Below are 22875 nucleotides of genomic sequence, written 5' to 3'. Positions count from 1 at the left end.
CTTACATTCAAGTCTTTAATCCATTTTGAGTTGATTTTTGTGCATGGTATAAGATAATAGTCTACTTTCATTCTTTTGCAGGTGTCTGTCCAGTTTTCCTAACACCATTTATTGTAGAGACTCTCCTTTTTCCAGTGTATGTTCTTGGCTCCCTTGTTGAAAATTAGCTGTCCGTAGGTGTGTGGGTTTATTTCTGGGCTCTCAATTCTGTTCCATTGATCTGTGTGTCTGTTTTTGTGCCAGTACAATGCTGTTTCTGTTACTATAGCTTTGTAGTATATTTTGAAATCAGGGAGTGTGATGCTTCCAGTTTTGATCTTTTTCCTCAGGATTCCTTTGGCTATTTGGTGTCTTTTCTTGTTTCATGTAAATTTTAGGATTCTTTGTTCTATTTCTGTGAAAAATGTCATTGGAACTTTGATAGGGATTGCATTGAATCTATAGATTGCTTTAGGAAGTATGGACATTTTCACTATTTTAATTCTTCCAATCCAAGAGCATGGAATATCTTTCCATTTCTTTGTGTCGTCTTCAATTTCTTTCAACAAGGTTTTATAGTTTTTGGCATACAGATAGATCTTTCACCTCTTTGGTTAAGTTTATTCTTAGGTATTTTATTCTTTTTGTTGCAATTGTAAATGGGGTGTATTATTAATTTCTCTTTCTGCTATTTCATTGTTAGTGTATAGAAATGCAACTGATTTTTGTATGTTGCTTTTGTGTCCTGCAACTTGACTGTATTCATTTATTATTTCTAAAAGTTTTTTAGTGGAGTCTTTAGGATTTTCTATATATAAAATCATGTCTTCTGCAAATAGTGACAATTTCACTTCTTCTTTTCCAATTTGGATCCCTTTTCTTTCTTTTTCTTGCCTAAGTCCTCTGGCTAGGACTTCCAATACTATGTTAAATAAGAGTGGTGACAGTGGGCTTCCTTGTCTGGTTCCTGTTCTTAGAGGGATAGATTTCAGTGTTTCTCTATTGAAAATGATATTAGCTGTGGGTTTGTCATATATGGCCTTTATTATGTTGAGGTAGTTTCCTTCTATACCCATTTTATTTACAGTTTTTATCATAAACTGATGCTGTTTCTTGTCAAATGCTTTCTCTGCATCTATTGAGACGATCATTGATTTTCCTTCTTCATTTTGTTAATGTAGTGTATCACATTGATTTGTGGATGTTGAACCATCCCTGCATCCCTGGAATAAATCCCACTTGATCTTTTTAATGTATTCTTGTATTTGATTTGCTAGTATTTTGTTGAGGATTTTTGCATCGATGTTCATCAGTGATATTGGTCTGTAATTTTCTTTTTTTGTGTTGTCCTTGTGTGGTTTTGGAATCAGGATAATGTTGGCTTCGTAGAATGAGTTAGGAAGCTTCCCCAGCTCTTAAATTTTTTGGAAGAGTTTGAGAAGGATAGGTATTAAGTCTTGTTTGAATGTTTGGTAGAATTCACCAGGGAAGCTGTCTGCTCCTGGACTTTAATTTTTGGGGAGATTTTTTATTACTGTTTTGATCTCCTTACTGGTGATTGGTCTATTCAGATTCTCTACTTCTTCTTGATTCGGTTTTGGAAGTTTGTATGATTCTAATAATTTATCTTGAAGGTAAGATCTGAAACCTTGAAACTTCTAGAAGAAAATATAGGCAGTACGTTCTTTGACATCAGTCTTAGCAGCATTTCTTCACTCTTTTTTTTTTTTTTTTGAGGAAGCTTAGCCCTGAGCTAACATCCACCAATCCTCCTCTTTTTGCTGAGGAAGACTGCCCCTGAGCTAACATCGTGCCCATCTTCCTCCACTTTATATTGGGATACGTACCACAGCATGGCTTGATGAGTGGTGCCATGTCCCCACCCGGGATCCAAACCAGCGAACTGTGGGCCGCCAAAGCAGAACATGCACACTTAACCACTGCACCACCAGGCTGGCCCCAGCAGCAGTTTTTTAAATATGGTGTCTGACCAGGCAAGGGAAACAATAGAAAAAGTAAACAAATGGGACTACATCAAACTAAAAAGCTTCTGCACAGCAAAGGAAACCATAAACAAAACAAAAAGACAACCTAACAATTGGGAGAAGATATTTGCAAACCATCTATCAGTTAAGGGGTTAATATTCAAAATATACAAAGAACTCATATGTCTCAACAACAAAAAAACCAACAACCCAATTGAATAATGGTCAAAAGATCTGAACAGAGATTTCTCCAAAGAAAATATACAGATGACCAACAGGCACATGAAAAGATGTTCAACATCATTAACTATCAGGGAATTGCAAATCAAAACTACAATGAGATATCACCTCACTCTGGTCAGAATGGCAATAATTAACAAGACAGGAAACCATAAGCGTTGGAGAGGATGTGGAGAGAAGGGAACCCGCAGACACTGCTGGTGGGAGTGCAAACTGGTGCAGCCACTATGGAAAACAGTACGGAGTTTCTTCAGAAAATTAAGGATAGATCTACCATATGATCCAGCTATTCCACTGCTGGGTATTTACTCAAAGAACTTGAAAACCCAAATGCATTAAGATACACGCAGCCCTACGTTCATTGCAGCATTATACACAATAGCAAAGACTTGGAAGCAACCTAGGTGCCCATCAAGGTACGAATGGAGAAAGAAGATGTGTATATATACACAATGGAATACTACTCAGCCATAAGAAATGATGAAATCCAGCCATTTGTGACAACGTGGATGGAACTTGAGGGTATTATGCTAAGTGAAATAAGTCAGAGAAAGAAAGACAAATACCGTATGATCTCACTCATAAGTAGAAGATAAAAACAATGACAAACAAACACATAACAATGGAGGTTGGATTAGTGGTTACCAGAGGGGAAGGGGGAGGGAGGAGGGCAGAAGGGGTGATTAGGCACATGTGTGTGGTGATGGATTGTAATTAGCCTTTGGGAGGTGAACATGATGTACCTACACAGAATTCGAAATATATTATGATGTACACCTGAAAAGAAAATCTTGAAGATAACATAAAGATATAGAGGTGTAATTGTTGTTATTTTTAGTATCACTGATGTTAAGAGTAAACTTAATTGATGACCCTTCGGGTAACACTACTGCTAATTGTGAAGAAGCTGTATTGAATGCCTGCTATTTGTGTTGTTTCATTTCTCTGCCTAAAACCTTGCAATAGCCTCCTTCTTCTTAGAATAAAATCCAACCACCCATTATTTGGCCCCGGTTTTCCTCTTTAGCCTTCTCTTCCCACTTACTCTTGAGACACTAAGTTTGGGGTACACCGCCCTTCCTTCACTATCTAGAATAGCCATGCTCTACTGCCCCACGGCCTTGCTTATCAGTTTCTGATATATGGAATCTTCCCATCTTAGTCTCAGTCTGGCAAGCTTCGCATTCTTCATGTTCCAGATTAAATGGGGCATCTCTGAGGGAACTGCTCAAGCCCCTCCCATTAAGTTGGTCCCCCGTCTTGTATCCTTTCAGTGCACTCAGCACACATTTCCTGTATAGCACTTTTCACAGTTTGTTTGAATACCTGTTTAAAGTCTGTTCACCCCATTGGAGGGAAAATTGTATAAGATATATAGACGTGGTCTATCTTGTTACTACTACACCTAACGTCTACAAACTCGATAGTCTGTTTCCACAGATGAAGTGCAGTTATGCAGGTGAAACAGTTAATACTGGTTGCGTGAATGATCGGAAAATTACTGTGAACTAAGAAGAGGGGAAAGCTCTGTGTCCCTTGAGTGAGTGTAAAAATATGGCAGCAGTTAGGCATTTGTGCTCCTCTGGATCTCCCCTCCAACTCCATCTATTATAATTCATCACCTTGAGAGAAATGTTGCAAGATGATAAAATGAAAAGATGTTTTCATAGCGTTTTTCTGACTAGAAATGTAACTCGTGCACACTTTACAAAATCTGGAAAATAAAGAAAATCACCAATAGGATAGTGAAGCATGTCATCATTTAGAGAAAAATCTTTTTAAAACTATGAGTAATAACCATAGGTTGAGGGAAAGCCCTAGCAAGTGTCCCCTTCCACAAAATCACATAAATAAGGACTCTGCCAGGGACAGTCACTTCTTTTCGATAATAATTACACATTTCATTTTCCAGCCTGTGCTTATTTAACTTATACAACTTATAGTAGCATTATCTGAGCCGGGTAAGCGATTAAAAAATCAAACCAACAACAACAAAACCCCAAGATTCAAAACCCCTTCTGCAAGATTTTGAAACTACGATCGAACGCATGGTGGCGCTGTTGACTAAGAAGGCGAATTAAAGCACAGCACCCTGCGTGCTCTGTACCGCCCGGATCCAGTGAGGTCAACTAGGCGTTGTGAGCCTGAGCAGATTTTTCAGCAAGCCGATCTGAGCTTCTGGAAAAGATTGTTCGCTAGGCCTTCTGCAAAGATTGGGAGGCAAAAGACTGCGTTTTCCAGCGCCGTCACAGGCTCAGCTTGGCGGTATTTCCTTGAAGAACATGGCAGGCAGTGCACAGGAGGCCGGAGGGGAGCGCTTTCTTAGACAAAGGCAAGTTCTGTTTCTCTTTGCTTTTCTGGGTGGGTCTCTGGCTGGGTCTGAGTCGAGACGCTACTCTGTGGCTGAGGAAAAAGAGAGGGGCTTTCTGATAACCAACCTAGCAAAGGATCTGGGGCTGAGTGTAGGGGAACTGGCTGCGAGGGGAGCCCAAGTTATGTCTAAAGGGAACAGACAGCATTTTCAGCTCAGCCATCAGACCGGTGATTTGCTCCTGCTGGAGAAATTGGACCGGGAGGAGCTATGCGGCTCCACAGAGCCATGTATACTGCATTTTCAGATATTACTGCAAAACCCTTTGCAATTTATTACAAATGAGCTCCAGGTCATAGACGAGAATGACCATTCTCCGGTGTTCTTTGAAAATGAGATACAGCTGAAAATCCTAGAAAGCACTCCACCAGGAACAGTAATTCCTTTGGGAAATGCCGAAGACTTGGATGTGGGAAGAAACAGTCTCCAAAACTACACGATCAGTCCCAATTTTCATTTCCACGTTCTCACACGCGGTGGTAGGGATGGAAGGAAGTACGCAGAACTAGTGCTGGACAAAGCGCTGGACCGTGAGGAGCAGCCTGAGCTCAGTTTAACGCTCACGGCGCTGGATGGCGGGACTCCACCCAGGTATGGGACAGTCCGGGTTCACATCCAGGTCTTAGACATAAACGACAATGCCCCAGAATTTACGCAGTCCCTCTATGAGGTTCAAATTCTAGAGAACAGCCCCGTTAACTCTCTTATTGTCACTGTCTCAGCGTCTGATTTAGATACAGGAAATTTTGGGACAATATCATATGCATTTTTTCATGCTTCGGAAGAAATTCGCAAAACTTTTCGACTGGATCCAATTACTGGTGATATCCAACTAGTCAAATATTTGAATTTTGAGGCGATTAATACTTATGAAGTCAACGTAGAAGCCAAGGATGGTGGAGGCCTTTCGGGAAAATCAACAGTGATCATTCAGGTAGTTGATGTGAACGACAACGCACCAGAACTGACCGTGTCATCAATTACTAGTCCTATCCCAGAGAACTCGCCGGAGACTGTGGTGGCTGTTTTCAGTGTTTCGGATCTAGACTCTGGAGACAATGGGAAAATGGTGTGTTCCATCGAGAACGATCTCCCGTTCGTCCTGAAACCATCTGCAGAGAATTTTTACACCCTTCTGTCAGAAGGAGCTCTGGACAGAGAGAAAAGAGCCGAGTACAACATCACCATCACGGTCACTGATTTGGGGACACCCAGGCTGAAAACCCAGCACAACATAACCGTGCTGGTCTCCGACGTCAACGACAACGCCCCGGCCTTCACCCAAACCTCCTACACCCTCTGGGTCCGCGAGAACAACAGCCCCGCCCTGCACATCGGCAGCGTCAGCGCCACAGACACAGACGCAGGCGCCAACGCCCAGCTCACCTACTCGCTGCTGCCGCCCCAGGACCCGCACCTGCCCCTGGCCTCCCTCGTGTCCATCAACGCCGACAACGGCCACCTGTTCGCCCTCAGGTCGCTGGACTACGAGGCCCTGCAGGCCTTCGAGTTCGGCGTGGGCGCCACGGACCGCGGCTCGCCCGCGCTGAGCAGCCAGGCGCGGGTGCGCGTGCTGGTGCTGGACGCCAACGACAACTCGCCCTTCGTGCTGTACCCGCTGCAGAACGGCTCTGCGCCCTGCACCGAGCTGGTGCCCCGGGCGGCCGAGGCGGGCTACCTGGTGACCAAGGTGGTGGCGGTGGACGGCGACTCGGGCCAGAACGCCTGGCTGTCGTACCAGCTGCTCAAGGCCACGGAGCCCGGGCTGTTCGGCGTGTGGCCGCACAACGGCGAGGTGCGCACGGCCAGGCTGCTGAGCGAGCGCGACGCGCCCAAGCACAGGCTGCTGGTGCAGGTCAGGGACAATGGCGAGCCGCCGCGCTCGGCCAGCGTCACGCTGCACGTGCTGCTGGTGGACGGCTTCTCCCAGCCCTACCTGCCGCTGCCCGAGGCGGCGGCCGAGCAGGCGCGGGCCGACCCGCTCACCGTCTACCTGGTCGTCGCGCTGGCGTCGGTGTCGTCGCTCTTCCTCCTGTCGGTGCTGCTGTTCGTCGCGGTGCGGCTGTGCAGGAGGAGCAGGGCCGCGTCGCTGGGTCGCTGCACGGTGCCCGAGGGCCCCTTTCCAGGCCACCTGGTGGACGTGAGCGGCACCGGGACCCTGTCCCAGAGCTACCAGTATGAGGTGTGTCTGAGGGCCGGTTCGGGTACCAGCGAGTTTAGTTTCCTCAAGCCGTCTGTTCCCAGTGCTCTGGTTCACGACACTGAGCAATATTAGCGCAAAACTCCAAATCTGAGAATAGCTTAGGTTTCATTAACAGAAGCATTTAAAAGTAACTGTTTGGTTATGAATATTTTCTTTTTAATTCGAGAATCTTTAGTTAGTATAACAGTTTGTTTATATATTGATTTTACTTTCTTTCTGGCTAATTAATCCTTGCATATTGTCCTTTTTTCATCTGCTTCCTGTCTTACCAATGCAGTCTTAATGCCTCCTTTTCTTTTTCTTATAGGTGAATAAAAGTAAATTTATCTTTTAATGATAATATCAAATAAGTTCATTTTGAGGAATTCACTTCAAAGTTTATATCCAAAGCAATGTCTAGAAAGTTCCAAACCACCAACCTGATAATTTACCCGGTTGAATGTAGTCAGATAATGTTGTTTATAATACTCCTAACACAGCTTTGTCTGTGGTTAATGAAATTTGTGGCTAGTTAAGAATGTGTTTTCTTTAAGATGAACCATTTTTAAGGTGTACTGTCTTTTTTAGGGGTATAGTACTGACATGAAAGTAATACATTTAATTCCTTTCCGTTTTGACATTTGCAACAAATATTTCAATATTGTATTGTTTATATGGGCGAAAAATGAATAAAAAATATAGGTTAACAGGGCAAATTACTCTTATATTTGCCTAAAGTGTGTTAATGGTGGTGAGGAAAAAAATTAAACCTAAGGTATTTTGAAGAACTGATTGTGTTTTTCCATTTGGCATGAAAACAGAGTTTAGTAAAGGCATCTGGTGTGATGACAATTTGGTTTGTAAATTCTGACATGTAAATGTTATCAACATGAGGGCCATTTAAAAAAAAGAAAATTCAAGAAAGTACATGTATATAGGACCTCAAAATGCTTTATGGTAAAAGTAGTGTTTATCCAATCCTATTTTTTAATTAATATCTACTTGGTATTTATATGGTGATATATGAGTAAATATTTTCTTTGTTTCCTGTCTTAGTTCCCTCCTTCAGATTTCAACCTGACATGACTTAGGATTATGTATTGTCCTTCTGGGATAAACACTGTCCATCCACTGTCCCTATAGTTTAGTTAAAAGAAAATATACAAGATGAGGAAGTTCTGAAGAGCAGGAGAGAGCAATATCACTGTGAAAGTCTAAAGCAGCTACAACTAGGAACAAAACCTGGAAGCAAGAAAAACATCAAATTTTATGGCTATTTTGAGTGAAATAAAGAAACATTTTTTTTTTAAGATTTTATTTTTTCCTTTTTCTCCCCAAAGCCCCCCGGTACATAGTTGTGTATTCTTCGTTGTGGGTTCTTCTAGTTGTGGCATGTGGGACGCTGCCTCAGCGTGGTCTGATGAGCAGTGCCATGTCCGCGCCCAGGATTCGAACCAACGAAACACTGGGCCGCCTGCAGCGGAGCGCGCGAACTTAACCACTCGGCCACAGGGCCACCCCCAAGAAACATTTTTAAGTAACAAAATATTTAGTCCCAAGTTAGGGAGTTGATTAGGAAGAAATAAATTTTCTTCTCGTAGGTATTTTCTCATCCAGAGGGATATAACTTTCCAGAAATTGAATACTCATGACTAGAAGAAAGAGAGCTGAAGTTTCTCAAAGATTTTGAAAATTCCCCAAAGAGGAAAGGAACGTTAACTAGATGTTAACTAGACTTATTGTGATCACTTTGCAATATATACATTTTGTGGAAGTTATTGGGATCATGTTTACTACTAAATTCTAACAATTGAATTTCAAAATGTTGATCTATTCTACACCAAAGTCTGGTGGTGATCCCTAAGCGGGTAAGGAATGATCCATGCTTTATGAATACACACAGTATATCATAAAGTAATACATGAAGTCATGTGGAAAATGTAGGGGCCAGTTCTTTTTGGAACAATATGGTATCTGATCTGTTTCAAAAAGTAAGAGAAATTAAAGAAAACTTGAACCTCCCACACCAGAATACACTAAATAACCTTGCTAGACTCTAAGGAACTTGAAGGTAGAGTCTTCTTCTGTTTTATTCAGAATTGCATCTTCAGCACATAGCCCAATGCCTCACACCTAGTAGATACTTGAGTAATATTTGTCGAATAAATAATTTTTAAAATATTTGGGAAATCAGTGAATTTTTCAAGGACTTGTTTACGTTGAACTTATCTTCACATTGAAATTCAAAAGAACTATCTATGTTCAGAAAGGAATGGGCTGTAAGAGAATAACTCCAATTTCCATAGAGCCAGTGTATTAATTAATTGTCCCCCTTCACTTTTTGAGATTTCTGGAAACTCAGAGAACTGTAAAATAATGTATCAATATCCAATTATGTTCCACATTGAGCTTGCTCACATCTTTGATTTCAAGGACAACGAAGAAGTGCAGTATAAGTAATTTATAGAAACAATGTCAACTTCCAAGACTTTCTGCTCATCAAATTAACTTCCTGAAATCTGTATGTAAATTCCCTGGCCTCTAATTGGTTATTCTATTGAACTTTGATTAGTCTTCATGGTATCAAAATTAAGTGAAATTTTTAAGATCCCAAAATCTTTGAATAAACTTCAATATAGCCAATTGTTCATTTATTTCCAAAACATAATTGTAGATAGTGTGCACTCTCCCTTTTTCCTCTCTGAAAACACATCAGTTCATAAATAATTTAAATACTTCCTTGATATTCATAATCTAATTTTTTTTAAAAGATTTTACTTTTTCCTTTTTCTCCCCAAAGCCCCCTGGTACATAGTTGTATATTCTTCGTTGTGGGTCCTTCTAGTTGTGGTATGTGGGACGCTGCCTCAGCGTGGTTTGATGAGCGGTGCCATGTCTGCGCCCAGGATTTGAACCAACGAAACACTGGGCCGCCTGCAGCGGAGCGTGTGAACTTAACCACTCAGCCACGGGGCCAGCCCACATAATCTAATTTTTAATATTAAAAAGCAAAGAGGTGAAAATGAATTTTAAACTTTTATGTAGCATTTTTAAAAGGCTAAACTATATTCAAACATCACTCATTAAAACTAGTAAAGTAACTTACCATACTGTTTATAAATCTTCCTTAATCCTTAAATATGGCTTCCTTACAAATGAGGTCTTTATTTTTAAATGTGAGTTTTTCTACATATCCCACTACCTTATTCTGGGAGTCTTTTCCTTCTTAGATTAGATTGTTACATGTTTTAAAGCTGGAAATCTATTAATCATAATTCAGAGTTACTTTTTATGTCTAATGCTAGTGTTCTTGGCCGATAGTTTGGTCAAGCATAGATTTTTAAATTTTCCTTCTGTTATTTTGGTATTCAACACTGCTGATGAAAAATATGCTATCAGCCTAGTTATCGTTCTTTTGTCTGTAAACTTCTTTACTGTCTTTTAGGATTCTTCTTTATTCTTGATGTTCTGATATTTGCTAGGTCCCAACCAGAGATTCACCCAATATACTGATTTTTTTGTTTGTTTGAGTGACTACAGTTTTCTTCTTCAGAATTTCCATTTGGCAGGTTTTCACAACAACTTATTCTTTTTTCACAATTGCTATTTTCCTCTTTTTTTTGAGAAAATTAAATATCTTTTACTTTTAAGTTCTTTGCACATTGTTCTGAATCTCTATTTCTTATATATACATTATTTGTTGAGTCCATTTTTCATGCTGTTGGTCTTCCTCATATGCCTGGTGATATTTTGTTGAGAACTCGTCTCCTATTAGAGGTTTCTCTTCCTCCAGCACTGGTTTTGGTGGTCTTGCGGAAGGGCGGCAGGAGGAGTCTCAAGGTAGTTCCAGCACTAGGCGCTACAAATCCAACCCTTATTAAGAAGCTTTGTTCAACTTTGTGACAAACAAGTAGAAGTTCTGGACCAACACCTAACGATGTATCTGAGCTGGGCCCCAGTCAGGGAATGTCACCTTCTGTTTCTTGGTTGTCGTGGTGTCTGTTAAGACTGTAGGCATAGGAGCTAATGGAGACATTTTTACTTTTCAATCTTCAGAGTAGACAAGCAGATTTTGAGGAAAATTAGGTTGTAACTGAAGTAATTGATACATGGGGATTACCTATGGAGAAAAGTCATGGTCTTAATTAATATGCATGATAGTGCTGCACATGGTGGTCCTGGATGACACAAACAACTCGCTGGATGACAAAGAAAAGCCATTGCAAAGCAGTCCTATATTGTGCACTGAGCTGGTCCTGGGTAGAACAAGGTGATAACCTGGACGATGACTTGAGCTAGAACTCATGACTATTTCATCAATGGTTCAAGGCCTCAGAGTACTTGATGTTTAGCATGTGGGCCTATAGCCTGGAAGTGTGGAGCACTGAAGCATATCTAGGCTCCTAAGTGATAGCCACTGCCAGGCACGAGCTAGTGCTGTTATTAAGGACAACTAGAAGCCACCTCTATTTGGCATGGTCATGCTACACCTGGTCTAGACCTATCCCCGCCTTACTTTCCATTTCTTGGACCACCAGCAGAAGTTTACTCAAGCCGACAGGTTCTCTATCCTCTTGATCACTGGTTTGACTTAGCCATCTTCCTTTTTCAATTCTCTCTGCTCCTGTTCATTGATGCTCAGATATGGAGGATGAACAGGAAACCTTCAGTGGACTGCTGCTCAATACGGCCATTTTCTGAGCATTTTGGGGACATCTACATTACTGGGACTTAGTTCCCGAACTATTAATGTGAGAGGTTTCTGACTAGAATATCAGAGACAAATGGGTTCAGATTTCTGAAGATTCTGAATTGTCTCTAACTAATATGGGCTGTCCATAAGGAAAGTCTTTGGTAAGAAACTCAACTTCTAGAACAATTTGGGATTTATAAAAAATTAAAATTGTATTCTCTAAATATTGTCATTTTGAAGGGTTTTTTTTTTTTTTTTTTTTTTGCTTAAATTTCTGTCTTGCTGGGGAAATGGATTTCTTTCTTTTATTTTTTTTTTCTTCTTGAGGAAGATCCTGAGCTAACATCCATTGCCAATCCTCCTCTTTTTTCTGAGGAAGATGGGTCCTGAGCTAAGAGCTGTGCCCATCTTGCTCTATTTTATAAGTGGGATGCCTGCCACAGCATGGCTTGGTAAGCGCTGCATAGGTCCACCCCTGGGATCCAGGCCAGGGAACCTGGGTCTGCCAAAGCGAGCATGTGAACTTAACCACTATGCCACTGAGCCAACCCCAGGAAATAGATTTCTTCATCCTGAATGTCTCATCCTATTCAACAAGATTTAATCAGTAATCAAAAAACCTTCCACAAAGAAAAGCCCAGGACCAGATGGTTTCACTGGTGAATTCTACTGAATGTTTAAAGAATTAACACCAATCCTTCAAAAACTCATTTTAAAAAAAAGAGCAGTATCACTTCCCAATTCCTTATGAGGCCAGTATTACCCTGGTGCCAAAACCAGACAAATATAACACAAGAAAAGAAAACTAAATACCAATATCCCTAATGAATATAGATACAAAAATCCTCAACAAAATATTAGCAAACTGACTCCAGCAACATATGAAAAGAATTATACACCATCCCTAAGTGGCATTTGTCCCAGAAATGAAAAGTTGACTTAACATGAAAATCGATCTATGCAATATGCCATATTAACAGGAAAGGACAAGACCATACATCCATCCCAATAATATGGAAAAAGCATTCTACAAAATGCAACACCTTTTCATGATAAAAACACTCAACAAACTAGGAATAATAGGGAGTGTCCTCAACCTGATAAAGGGCAACTATAAAAACCCACAGCTTACTTCAGATTTAATAATGAAAGACTGAACCCTTTCCCCCTAAGATTAGGAACAAAACAAGGATGTCCCCCCTCCCTACTTCTATATGACATCATACTAGAAATTCTAGCCAGGGCAATTAGGCAAGAAAAAGAAATAAAATAATCCAGAATGAAAATGAAGAAATAAAAGTATATTTGCAGATGACATGATCATGCATAAAGAAAATCCTAAGGAATCCACACAAAAAAGAACTACTAAAATTAATAAAGGAGTTCAGCAAGGTTGGAGTATGCAAGATCAGTATTACAAAAATCAACTGTATGTCTACACACTAGCTTTGGACAATCTAAAAATAAGGTGAAGAAAGCAATTCCACTTATGATAGCATCAGAAAGAATAAAATGTGAATAAATTTAACAAGATAAGTGCAGGACTTCTCCACTGAACACTGCAAAACATCACCAAAAGAAATTAAAGAAGACCTAAGTAAATGGAAAGTGTCCATGTACTGGAAGACTTATCATCGTGAGGTGGTGATACACCCCACATCGGTCTACAATTTCAATAGAATCCCTATCGAAAGCCCAACTGTCTTTTTTTTGCAGAAATTGCCAAATTGACCCTAAAATTCACATGGGAATGCAAGGGACGAAGAATAGCCAAAACAATCTTGAAAAAGAACAACAAAGTTGGAGGAGTCGCACCTCCTGATTTTAAGGATGTATTATAAGTTAGACATTAGATATTTGAATATTTTGATACATGAAACATATAAATACTATCTTTTTATTTAACATGCACTACAAGAAATTATTAGAAATTGTCTTAGATTCCATCACAAATTTCTCAAGCCACACTCTGTAATTATTCAAATATCTCCTTTCTAAATTTGCATTTCAAAGAGTATGTTTTTAAAAAACATCTTGTAAGTTTAGTTTGGAAGGTTACCTGATACTAAATCTTAGTTTGCTTTCACCAGTGAGCAGTATTATTTGCTTTACAGTTATTTTATTCAAATGGTCAGCTCATGTATCTAATTTATCTAGTAGAAAAATTCCAAAAGATAATTCCATTTATAAGAATTTCTAATAAAATCTGCAAACCATTGATATTAACCAATTATTAATGTTAGCTTAATACTTTGAAATAATACTATTTTGATTCTGAACTAAAAATACTAGTTAAAATCTAATTACCTATTTCACCAATTTATCTCTTTCTCTCAATAATTAATGTTTAATCTCCTTCTACTTTCTCCCTTCAAGTTAGGAACAAAACTGCCCTTGAGTCACCATGAAGTTTAAAAAACATTCTCTCACTTCTGTTAAAGCAAGTGAGACTATTCAAAACTTGAAAGTATCGATTTAGCATTTTGAACCTTAGGACTACTCGTATTCAAATTCCTTTAAAATGATTTTTTTTTCTTTCCTTCAATGGTATTTAAAGTTCTCACCTATATTTTACCAGGGGGGAATTAAAGCTGTTATTTAATTTCCAGACTACTCCTCTAATTAATCTGTCTCTCTTTGTATATTCAAAATGGAAAGAAAATATTAAATATCATGCTTCAGGTCTGGCAACCAATGGTGTTACCTTGCATGAATCCTTCAGAATGGATACTGCACCTTTCCTGACTGGAATGGAATGGTTTTTCAAGTGATCAGTCTTTATATCATTAACTCCTCTTCCATGCAGGTATAATATAGTAGATTTTTTTTTTCTGATAAGTTTGGCAGTTTGGGGGAATAATCCATGACATAATATATTAGGCTATCCTTTTGGCCACTCTTCCTGATTTTAACATTATATCCTGATAACATTTTAAAAAATCTACACATAGGTTTTTTTCTCTAACATTTGAGGAAATTCATTATGTCACTCAAATTTTTTTATTTACCTAATTAATGATCTCAACAAAACACTATTAGTTTTCCTTCCAATTTCTAAGTTTTGTAAGCACCTCTCTCTGCTGGTACCTATCTCTACAGGCAGGCAAACCATTTTAAGCGTTCTTATATTAATTGAAAATTTGAATACAAATATAATTCACCTATGATATCTATGTACTCAAGGCAAGGCTGAAGTTTGGATCTAAATAAACTAAAAAGTTTTTCACCTCTCCAGTTCCACTCAGAAAGAGAAGAGAATGGATTCTGGAGCCACTGTAACAGTTTGAATCCTAGCTCTGCCATTTCACATGCTGTGTGACTATGGGCAGGTTATTTAAATTCTCCACGCCTCAATTTCTTCATCTATAAAATGTGGCTAATAAGACTGCCCACCTCATAGGGTTGTTTGGAGGATAAAATAAGTTAATAAATGTAAAATGCTTAGAATAGTATCTGACATATAATAAGACATATATGTTAATACCATCTAGATTTCATTTGCTTTGGATTGACAAAAGGGACTGAAAGAGCTGGTTTGCAACACTATTGCTCTGTCAACATATAGAAATAAGTAAACAAAATATAGTTTGAATTTTGTTCTGAACTCTAAGTTGAATCTAACTAGAACTTACTTATATTATGAACAATTTGCTCTTTGTTTTGCTCAGGAGATTTGTTTTCCATTTATATCTAAAATGATATTCTTTCTTTTTATTCTTTTCAGTATATGTTATTTCTTATTTTTTATTGTACCTAATGTTGATACATATTGTATCTCCTCTTATTTGCCTTAAATGTGAAAGAAATTCTAAAGTGTATTAATATCATTATTGTTGTCATCGCTAAATCTATTGCAGGAATTAACAGAACTAGAATCAAAGTAAATTTAATTGAGTAGTGCTTAGCGTGCATTGTGCTCGCATCTCTCAGAATCTATATTCAAATTCAGACATGTTAATGGCTGAAGATATAACCTGACAATAATCTTCTTACATATGTAGAAATAGAATCATTACAGTGGATTAATTAACTTATTTATTCAACTGATATTTATTGAATGACCACTATATCCAGGCTTCTTTTAAAATAATTTTCCTAACACTTTCTATCACTATCAGAATCTAAGATTATTGACATGCTTTTAAAATAATTCATTCAACATGAATTATAAATGCTAAATTATTAGTTTAATTAAGTAATTAAATTAAATTACAAGATTTTTAAGGGGAGGAAATATCATATGTGTCAAGATATGTGGTACTCCATTAATAAACTAATTGTACCCCCCAAAATGGCTGTGTCTCAGTTGACTTTCTATATCAGGGCAATCTCAATAGCTGCACAGTGTGCTGGAAGCCATTTTATAAACAAGTCTCTCGTCTCCACCGAATATGAGTAAACAAGGTCTGAGGCACTGTTTGCTCGCAGATTAAAATGTTTTAAATCAGGGCTTCTTATTTTTCCCCAAATCAGCTAGTGGAGGAATATGCTATCTGGGATAGAAAGGATCAATGTGGTAAGCAGCAAACTCATTATAAAATATAGATATCTATCTAGCTAAGTAAGATTAAGCTTAAAGTCTTTTATCTTAGCAAAATTCTATGATTTTTACTCACTTGAATTTGCCTTGACATTATCCTGATAATAGTCAAGTAGAATAATCAAGTGCTATCACCCTCTGAGCTTCATTTTCTGATCTAGAAAAGCCCTTTCATTTCTTCTCCAGGTCTAAGAATCTGAATCTAATACTATTTGACTTCCTTCTAAATTTAATGTAGGCTCATGCTGTAAAAGAACTTATAACCAAGCAAGATGCCTCTTTATTCAACTGTATTACAATTTGCACACCAGCGTAGGGAAATAGAACCTTTCCTTTGAAAACTAGTCTCCCTGAGACCATGTGGTACAGAACTCCTTGACAAACTTTCACATCATCATAAATTCCTCGTGTAGTTGAAAATAAACAGCTATCACTATTTTGAATTGTAATTTTATAAGAGTTTACCTCCCCTAGTTAGATTATGCAAAGGGGAGATAGAAGTTCTTTGCAGTCCCACTGATAAGGGTGTGGGGAGACGGAGATATCCTCTTACTTTGTGCTCACAATTATTCTAGCTTATGCAATGTAATAGAATAAGCTTATAAATTATGCAATTTAATGGGATACCAAAGTTTTTTAAAGTTCTATACACCTTAAAAAGTGGCTTGCATTTGGACGCTTTCAAAATTCGCTGCAACTTCAGAAGATTAATTTCTCAATCAAGACGCAGGGTGGCGCTGCAGGCTAAGATTGTGAATAAGGAGCCCTAAAAAGCTCGCGTATTCCTTTGTTGCAAGACGGAATCAAAAACACTCGAAAGAAGCTTTGCCAGCAGCACTGGTTTACCAGAGTTTGAGCAGAGATATACTCAACAAATTTAGAATTAAAAGCAGCTCTGTGATAATTCCACGAGGCAAGAAATCAGAATTGACTATCTCTAGTCTTTTTGTGGTTGCTGAAGGGATTGAACGTAACAACCCGAGTTCCAACATGGAGACGCTAGAGAGAATTCAACCAAACAGGCAAGTGATGGCCTTTATTTTGATGGTGTTTTTGTCTCAGTCTCGCTCCGAGCCTATTCGTTATTCTGTGCTGGAAGAAACAGAGAGCGGCTCCTTTGTAGCCCATCTGACCAGGGATCTGGGCCTGGGAATAGGGGAACTGGCCGCCCGGTCGGCCCGGGTGGTGTGTGACGATGACAAGCAGCGCTTGCAGCTGGATCGTCAGACTGGAGATTTGCTTTTGAGGGAGAAACTAGACCGGGAAGAGCTATGTGGCCCCATTGAACCCTGTGTACTGCATTTCCAAGTGTTCCTGGAAACGCCAATGCAATTTTTTGAGGGAGAATTATCAATCCAGGACATTAATGACCACTCTCCAGTATTCCCGAATGGGGAGATTCTCTTGAAAATACTGGAAAATAGCCAGCCAGGGACCATATTTCCGTTAAAATTAGCTCAGGATTTGGATGTGGGCAGTAACGGTCTTCAAAAATACACTATCAGCTCCAATTCTCACTTTCACGTTCTCACTCGAAATCATAGTGAGGGCAAGAAATACCCAGATTTGGTGCAGGACAAAGCGCTGGATCGAGAGGAGCAGCCTGAGTTCAGCTTGACCCTCATGGCGCTGGACGGTGGGACTCCACCCAGGTCTGGCACCGCCATGGTGCGAATCCTGATCATGGACGTCAATGACAATGCTCCTGAGTTTGTGCACACCACATATGAGGTGCAGGTCCTGGAAAACAGCCCCGTGGACTCCCCAATACTTACAGTTTTAGCTAGGGATGTCGATGCTGGAAATTTCGGGAGCGTTTCCTATGGCTTGTTCCAAGCATCAGATGAAATTAAACAAACTTTCTCAATAGATGAAGTCACAGGAGAAATCCGACTGACAAAGATATTGGATTTTGAACAAATTAAATCTTACCACGTGGAAATTGAGGCTACAGATGGAGGAGGCCTTTCTGGAAAAGGCACTGTAGTCATAGAGGTGGTGGATGTGAATGACAACGCCCCTGAACTGACCATGTCTTCACTTACCAGCTCCATCCCAGAAAATGCTCCTGAGACCGTAGTTTCTATCTTTAGAATTCGAGATAGAGACTCCGGAGACAATGGAAAGATGATTTGCTCTATTCCAGATAATCTGCCGTTCATTCTAAAACCGACTTTCAAGAATTTCTACACCCTGGTAACAGAGAGCCCGCTGGACAGAGAAAGCCAGGCCGAGTACAACATCACCATCACGGTCACTGACATGGGATCCCCCAGGCTGAAAACCCAGCACAACATAACCGTGCTGGTCTCCGACGTCAACGACAACGCCCCGGCCTTCACCCAAACCTCCTACACCCTCTGGGTCCGCGAGAACAACAGCCCCGCCCTGCACATCGGCAGCGTCAGCGCCACAGACACAGACGCAGGCGCCAACGCCCAGCTCACCTACTCGCTGCTGCCGCCCCAGGACCCGCACCTGCCCCTGGCCTCCCTCGTGTCCATCAACGCCGACAACGGCCACCTGTTCGCCCTCAGGTCGCTGGACTACGAGGCCCTGCAGGCCTTCGAGTTCGGCGTGGGCGCCACGGACCGCGGCTCGCCCGCGCTGAGCAGCCAGGCGCGGGTGCGCGTGCTGGTGCTGGACGCCAACGACAACTCGCCCTTCGTGCTGTACCCGCTGCAGAACGGCTCTGCGCCCTGCACCGAGCTGGTGCCCCGGGCGGCCGAGGCGGGCTACCTGGTGACCAAGGTGGTGGCGGTGGACGGCGACTCGGGCCAGAACGCCTGGCTGTCGTACCAGCTGCTCAAGGCCACGGAGCCCGGGCTGTTCGGCGTGTGGCCGCACAACGGCGAGGTGCGCACGGCCAGGCTGCTGAGCGAGCGCGACGCGCCCAAGCACAGGCTGCTGGTGCAGGTCAGGGACGATGGCGAGCCGCCGCGCTCGGCCAGCGTCACGCTGCACGTGCTGCTGGTGGACGGCTTCTCCCAGCCCTACCTGCCGCTGCCCGAGGCGGCGGCCGAGCAGGCGCGGGCCGACCCGCTCACCGTCTACCTGGTCGTCGCGCTGGCGTCGGTGTCATCGCTCTTCCTCCTGTCGGTGCTGCTGTTCGTCGCGGTGCGGCTGTGCAGGAGGAGCAGGGCCGCGTCGCTGGGTCGCTGTTCGGTGCCCGAGGGCCCCTTTCCGGGCCACCTGGTGGACGTGAGTGGCACCGGGACTCTGTCCCAGAACTACCAGTATGAGGTGTGTCTGACAGGAGACCCTGGGACTGGTGAGTTCAAATTCCTGAAGCCAATATTCCCCAACCTCTTGGTTCAGGACGCTGAGAGAGAGATTAAAGAAAACTCCAACTGCAGGAATAGCTTTGTATTCAGTTAAGTATTGTATTTGGTTAAGTGAACCTCCCCTTAGTTTTGGCAAACCTAACCCCCACTTGAATGCCTTTCTTTTAAGAAATTGTATTGTCGTCTAAATATGGATACCTCTATTCCAAAGCTATGCATGTCCCTGACCATGCTAAATCTCTTCCTTTTATTAATATTCATTGCACTTAGCAGTTTTAGTTATGCTGGATATTGAATATGTATTTTCTTTGTATTTTACCTTCTCTTGGCGATTAATCTTTCCATAACTATACATTATTCAAGTGGCATAAGAAGAAATTTTACTTAAATCAACTTCTTAATTAGTGAATGTCTTTTTAATGAAAAATTTTAAAGCTTTTTGTAATCGTGTATTTCCATATATTTATGGTACTTGTCTTTACCATGTAACTTTATCTTTACAAGGCCAGATTATTTGAAATTCTTTATAGCTATCTAGGCCTTTTTTGTAGACTATTCTACTGGAGTATCCCCCTAAATAGCCGTGAGCACGTAACTTGTTTCTCCCAACTTGTACGTAAACATACACTTCATTAAAATATTAATACACTAAAATCACGACTTTCTCCTATTGTGAGCACAACATATGCTAGAGAGTATCTTATTTATTTGGTTGCTACTTACCTAGCATGTTGTAAGTGCTCCATACTAATACCAAAATTAAAAAATTATTCTCATTTATAAATAATAATGAATGAAAAATCTTAATATAATTCAACTTCTCTTTCACTAAATAAAACTAAGTCACTGCTTGGTAAAATCTTTTTAAATTAATCTCAGAATCTTAAATAAACCCTAAGTCCTTTCAAAGGATTTAAGAGTCTGGAGGGCATTATACACTTCCTTGTCCTTCCTTTTGCCCTATAAGTAGAAGTTCTAGTGTAGTTTAATGTATGTTTCTCTTGGTTTTCCTATAGCTTCTCCGCACCTTTCAAAAGAGCCAGAGAATTTCTTCTGAGTTTTGGTTATTCTGTTCAAGTCTGATTATCAGGTGATATCAGATTTTTACTTTAAGTTACTTTGCAGACATGGACAGCTTTTATCAACAAAATAATGATTTATTTTTGATGTCCAAGTTATCTTCTGTTTTGTTCTTCAATGTAGCTTTCAGACATTTTGTGTAAATTTACTTTTTAATTATACGGAACTTTCATTTGTAAGAAATAAGCATTATTTTGTCCTTTAGGACAATAAGAATAGAAACAGAAATTAAATAAGATAAAAAATGAACTTATCTGAATTATAATTGTTTTATGTTGTGTTCAATAAGCCATGTAAGCCGATTACATGGTTTCCAACTAAATTTGTATGGATATAAGACCACTTAGTTAAACTTTAGGCACAATGTGAGCAGTTTAAGAGCTTGCTTTATAATCTAATATTTATTTTTAAATCTCAAATGTCATCCTACTGGAATTTAATTACTTGCACTTTTTCCTGAATTACCTTTTTTCCTAAGGATATAGTAAAATAAAAAGGGAAAATTACTGACTGTTTAAGTTATTCTTGAAACATAGGTTTTAGCCTTCATCTAATCTAAAAATTGAAATTAGAGGGTGATAAAAAATGAGAACAAAATTAAATACAAACAGATATATAAGACATAAATATGGTAGTCACCTTTAATGATTTCTCTACTTATTATTAGCTATTTAAATAAAATAGATTTTCTATATAATGGCAAGAAATCTGATGGAAGTTTTTACCAATATATTTCAACATTATGAAAATCTAAGTTCACTTTTTTTGTTTATGCCAGGAAAGTCCAGTTAGTATAATCACCCAAATGAGATTGGCCAAATAAACAGCCAAAACCCACCTTTATTTATTTATGTGAGTAAATTTGTGAATTACTTCATGTATTACTTTATGAATTACTGTGTGTATTCATAAAGCATGGACCATTCCTTACCCGCTTAGGGATCACCACCAGACTTTGGTGTAGAATAGATCCACATTTTGAAATTCAATTGTTAGAAGTTAGTAGTAAACATGATTCAAATAACTTCCACAAAATGTACACCTTCTGAAAAATAGGCTAATTCCATTGTTGCAAAACAAAAATAGAGAATGGAGGTCAAATACCTGGATAATAACACAGTTTTCAATCATATAGTTTCTCAAATGCTTCTATAATACATGCAATTTTTACAATTCCTTTGTTATTATTTTAGGCACAGCATATAGTGAGTTTGACACAGGCCGTTTGGGGGACAGAAATTCTACTGATGGCAATGGAGCCTCCATCACTTTAAGACTCCCTCTTTCTTTACTACGAAAAGTTGTAAAAATATAGATTTTAAATAGTCTGAAGTTAAAAATTATGCACATATTTAGTGGAATTACGCTTCCGGGTTAGATGGATTATCTAAGAGCAAAAAATGACCACTAAAAGTAGTTAAAATTCAGACATTATCCACTTGAAGCAACAGACAGCAGATGATATAATAAGAACTGAAGAGGCTCAGATTCCTGAAAGGGAAAATCCTTGGAGCTGTGAACTGACTCCTACAATCAGTTTGCCCTGAGGAAATTTGCTAAGCCTGAGAACAGACAAAAGGCTCCTGCCAGGGATAGAGTAACTTCAATAGCCTTTGGTAAACTGGAGGATTCAAGCTCAAGGCCAGTTTTCCCCCTCAGGATACTTGTAAACTCAGGGACATCCCAGGGATGAAGACTGAAAACTTAAGTGGAAATTTTCTGAAAAGCAGAGTGAAGTTTTAATAGTCCTTCTGCACAAAGATTTCAGTTTGGGAGCTGCCATGGTAAGGGACTATGGAGAATACACTAAGGTCTTGAGTGAAATTCCTGGAGGGCCAGGTGCTTATCAGGACCGAAAAGAGCCTGACTAAACACTGTGCCTGTTTGGATTCAGACAATCTGAACAGACATGACTCTATCGAACTACCCAAGGAAAAGTTGAACTCTTTCTGGAGGAAGATACTATCATCTGGATCCTGGACAGCTTTTTACATAAACATTCAGCATTCAATAAAATAACTAGGCATGCACATAAAAAAAGTGGTTGACATGAATAAAACCTAGAAATAAAACAGACAATACAAATGACCCACAGATGAAACAGACACTACAATTCACTGACAATGATGTTAAAATAAGTATGACTAATATGTTAAAAATAAGAAATAGAGAAAATAGATAGAGGAGAATTTCTCCAGAGAAGTGAAATTTTAAAATGTAAATTAATTCTGGAACTGAGAAATATAATATTTGAAATTAAAAATTATTTAGGTGGTTTAATGTCCTGGTAAATGTAAAGGACTACAGAATTAGTGAATGCGAGACAGGCCAATACAAAATATCCAAATAGAAGCAGAGAGGAATAAAATGATTAAAAATACAGACAAGAACATTACTGACATGTGGGGCATAATGAAAAACTCTAACATACATACGATTGTAATCCTAGAAGGAGAACAGAGACAAGGAATGGGGAATAAGCAGTTTGAAGAGATAATAATCAAGAATTTTCCAGAATTGG

At 39.7% G+C, this 22875-nt stretch overlaps 2 protein-coding genes across 3 annotated transcripts; both read left to right on the top strand.

The window, feature by feature from the left end:
* Positions 1-4306: 4306 nt before the first annotated feature.
* On the top strand, positions 4307-8069 carry PCDHB3 (protocadherin beta 3). 2 transcript variants are annotated; one of them, XM_070570593.1, is made up of 2 exons: positions 4344-6757; positions 7814-8069. In XM_070570593.1, the coding sequence occupies exons 1-2, from the start codon at positions 4487-4489 to the stop codon at positions 7841-7843; spliced, it is 2301 nt and encodes a 766-aa protein (XP_070426694.1). In that variant the 5' UTR covers positions 4344-4486; the 3' UTR covers positions 7844-8069. The 2 variants fall into 2 exon arrangements, with proteins under 2 accessions (XP_008517932.2, XP_070426694.1); XM_008519710.2 differs by lacking the exon at positions 7814-8069 and having other exon boundaries at positions 4307-7802.
* Positions 8070-14458: 6389 nt separating this feature from the next.
* On the top strand, positions 14459-20861 carry PCDHB4 (protocadherin beta 4). The gene has a single exon (XM_070570592.1). The coding sequence runs from the start codon at positions 16981-16983 to the stop codon at positions 19366-19368; it is 2388 nt and encodes a 795-aa protein (XP_070426693.1). The 5' UTR covers positions 14459-16980; the 3' UTR covers positions 19369-20861.
* Positions 20862-22875: the final 2014 nt, after the last annotated feature.

The sequence above is a fragment of the Equus przewalskii genome, chromosome 13, assembly GCF_037783145.1.
Source record: "Equus przewalskii isolate Varuska chromosome 13, EquPr2, whole genome shotgun sequence".
NCBI classification, from domain to species: Eukaryota; Metazoa; Chordata; class Mammalia; order Perissodactyla; family Equidae; genus Equus; species Equus przewalskii.
The sequence above is the reverse complement of the archived record's forward strand: the minus strand, read 5'-3'. Positions and strand labels throughout refer to the sequence as shown.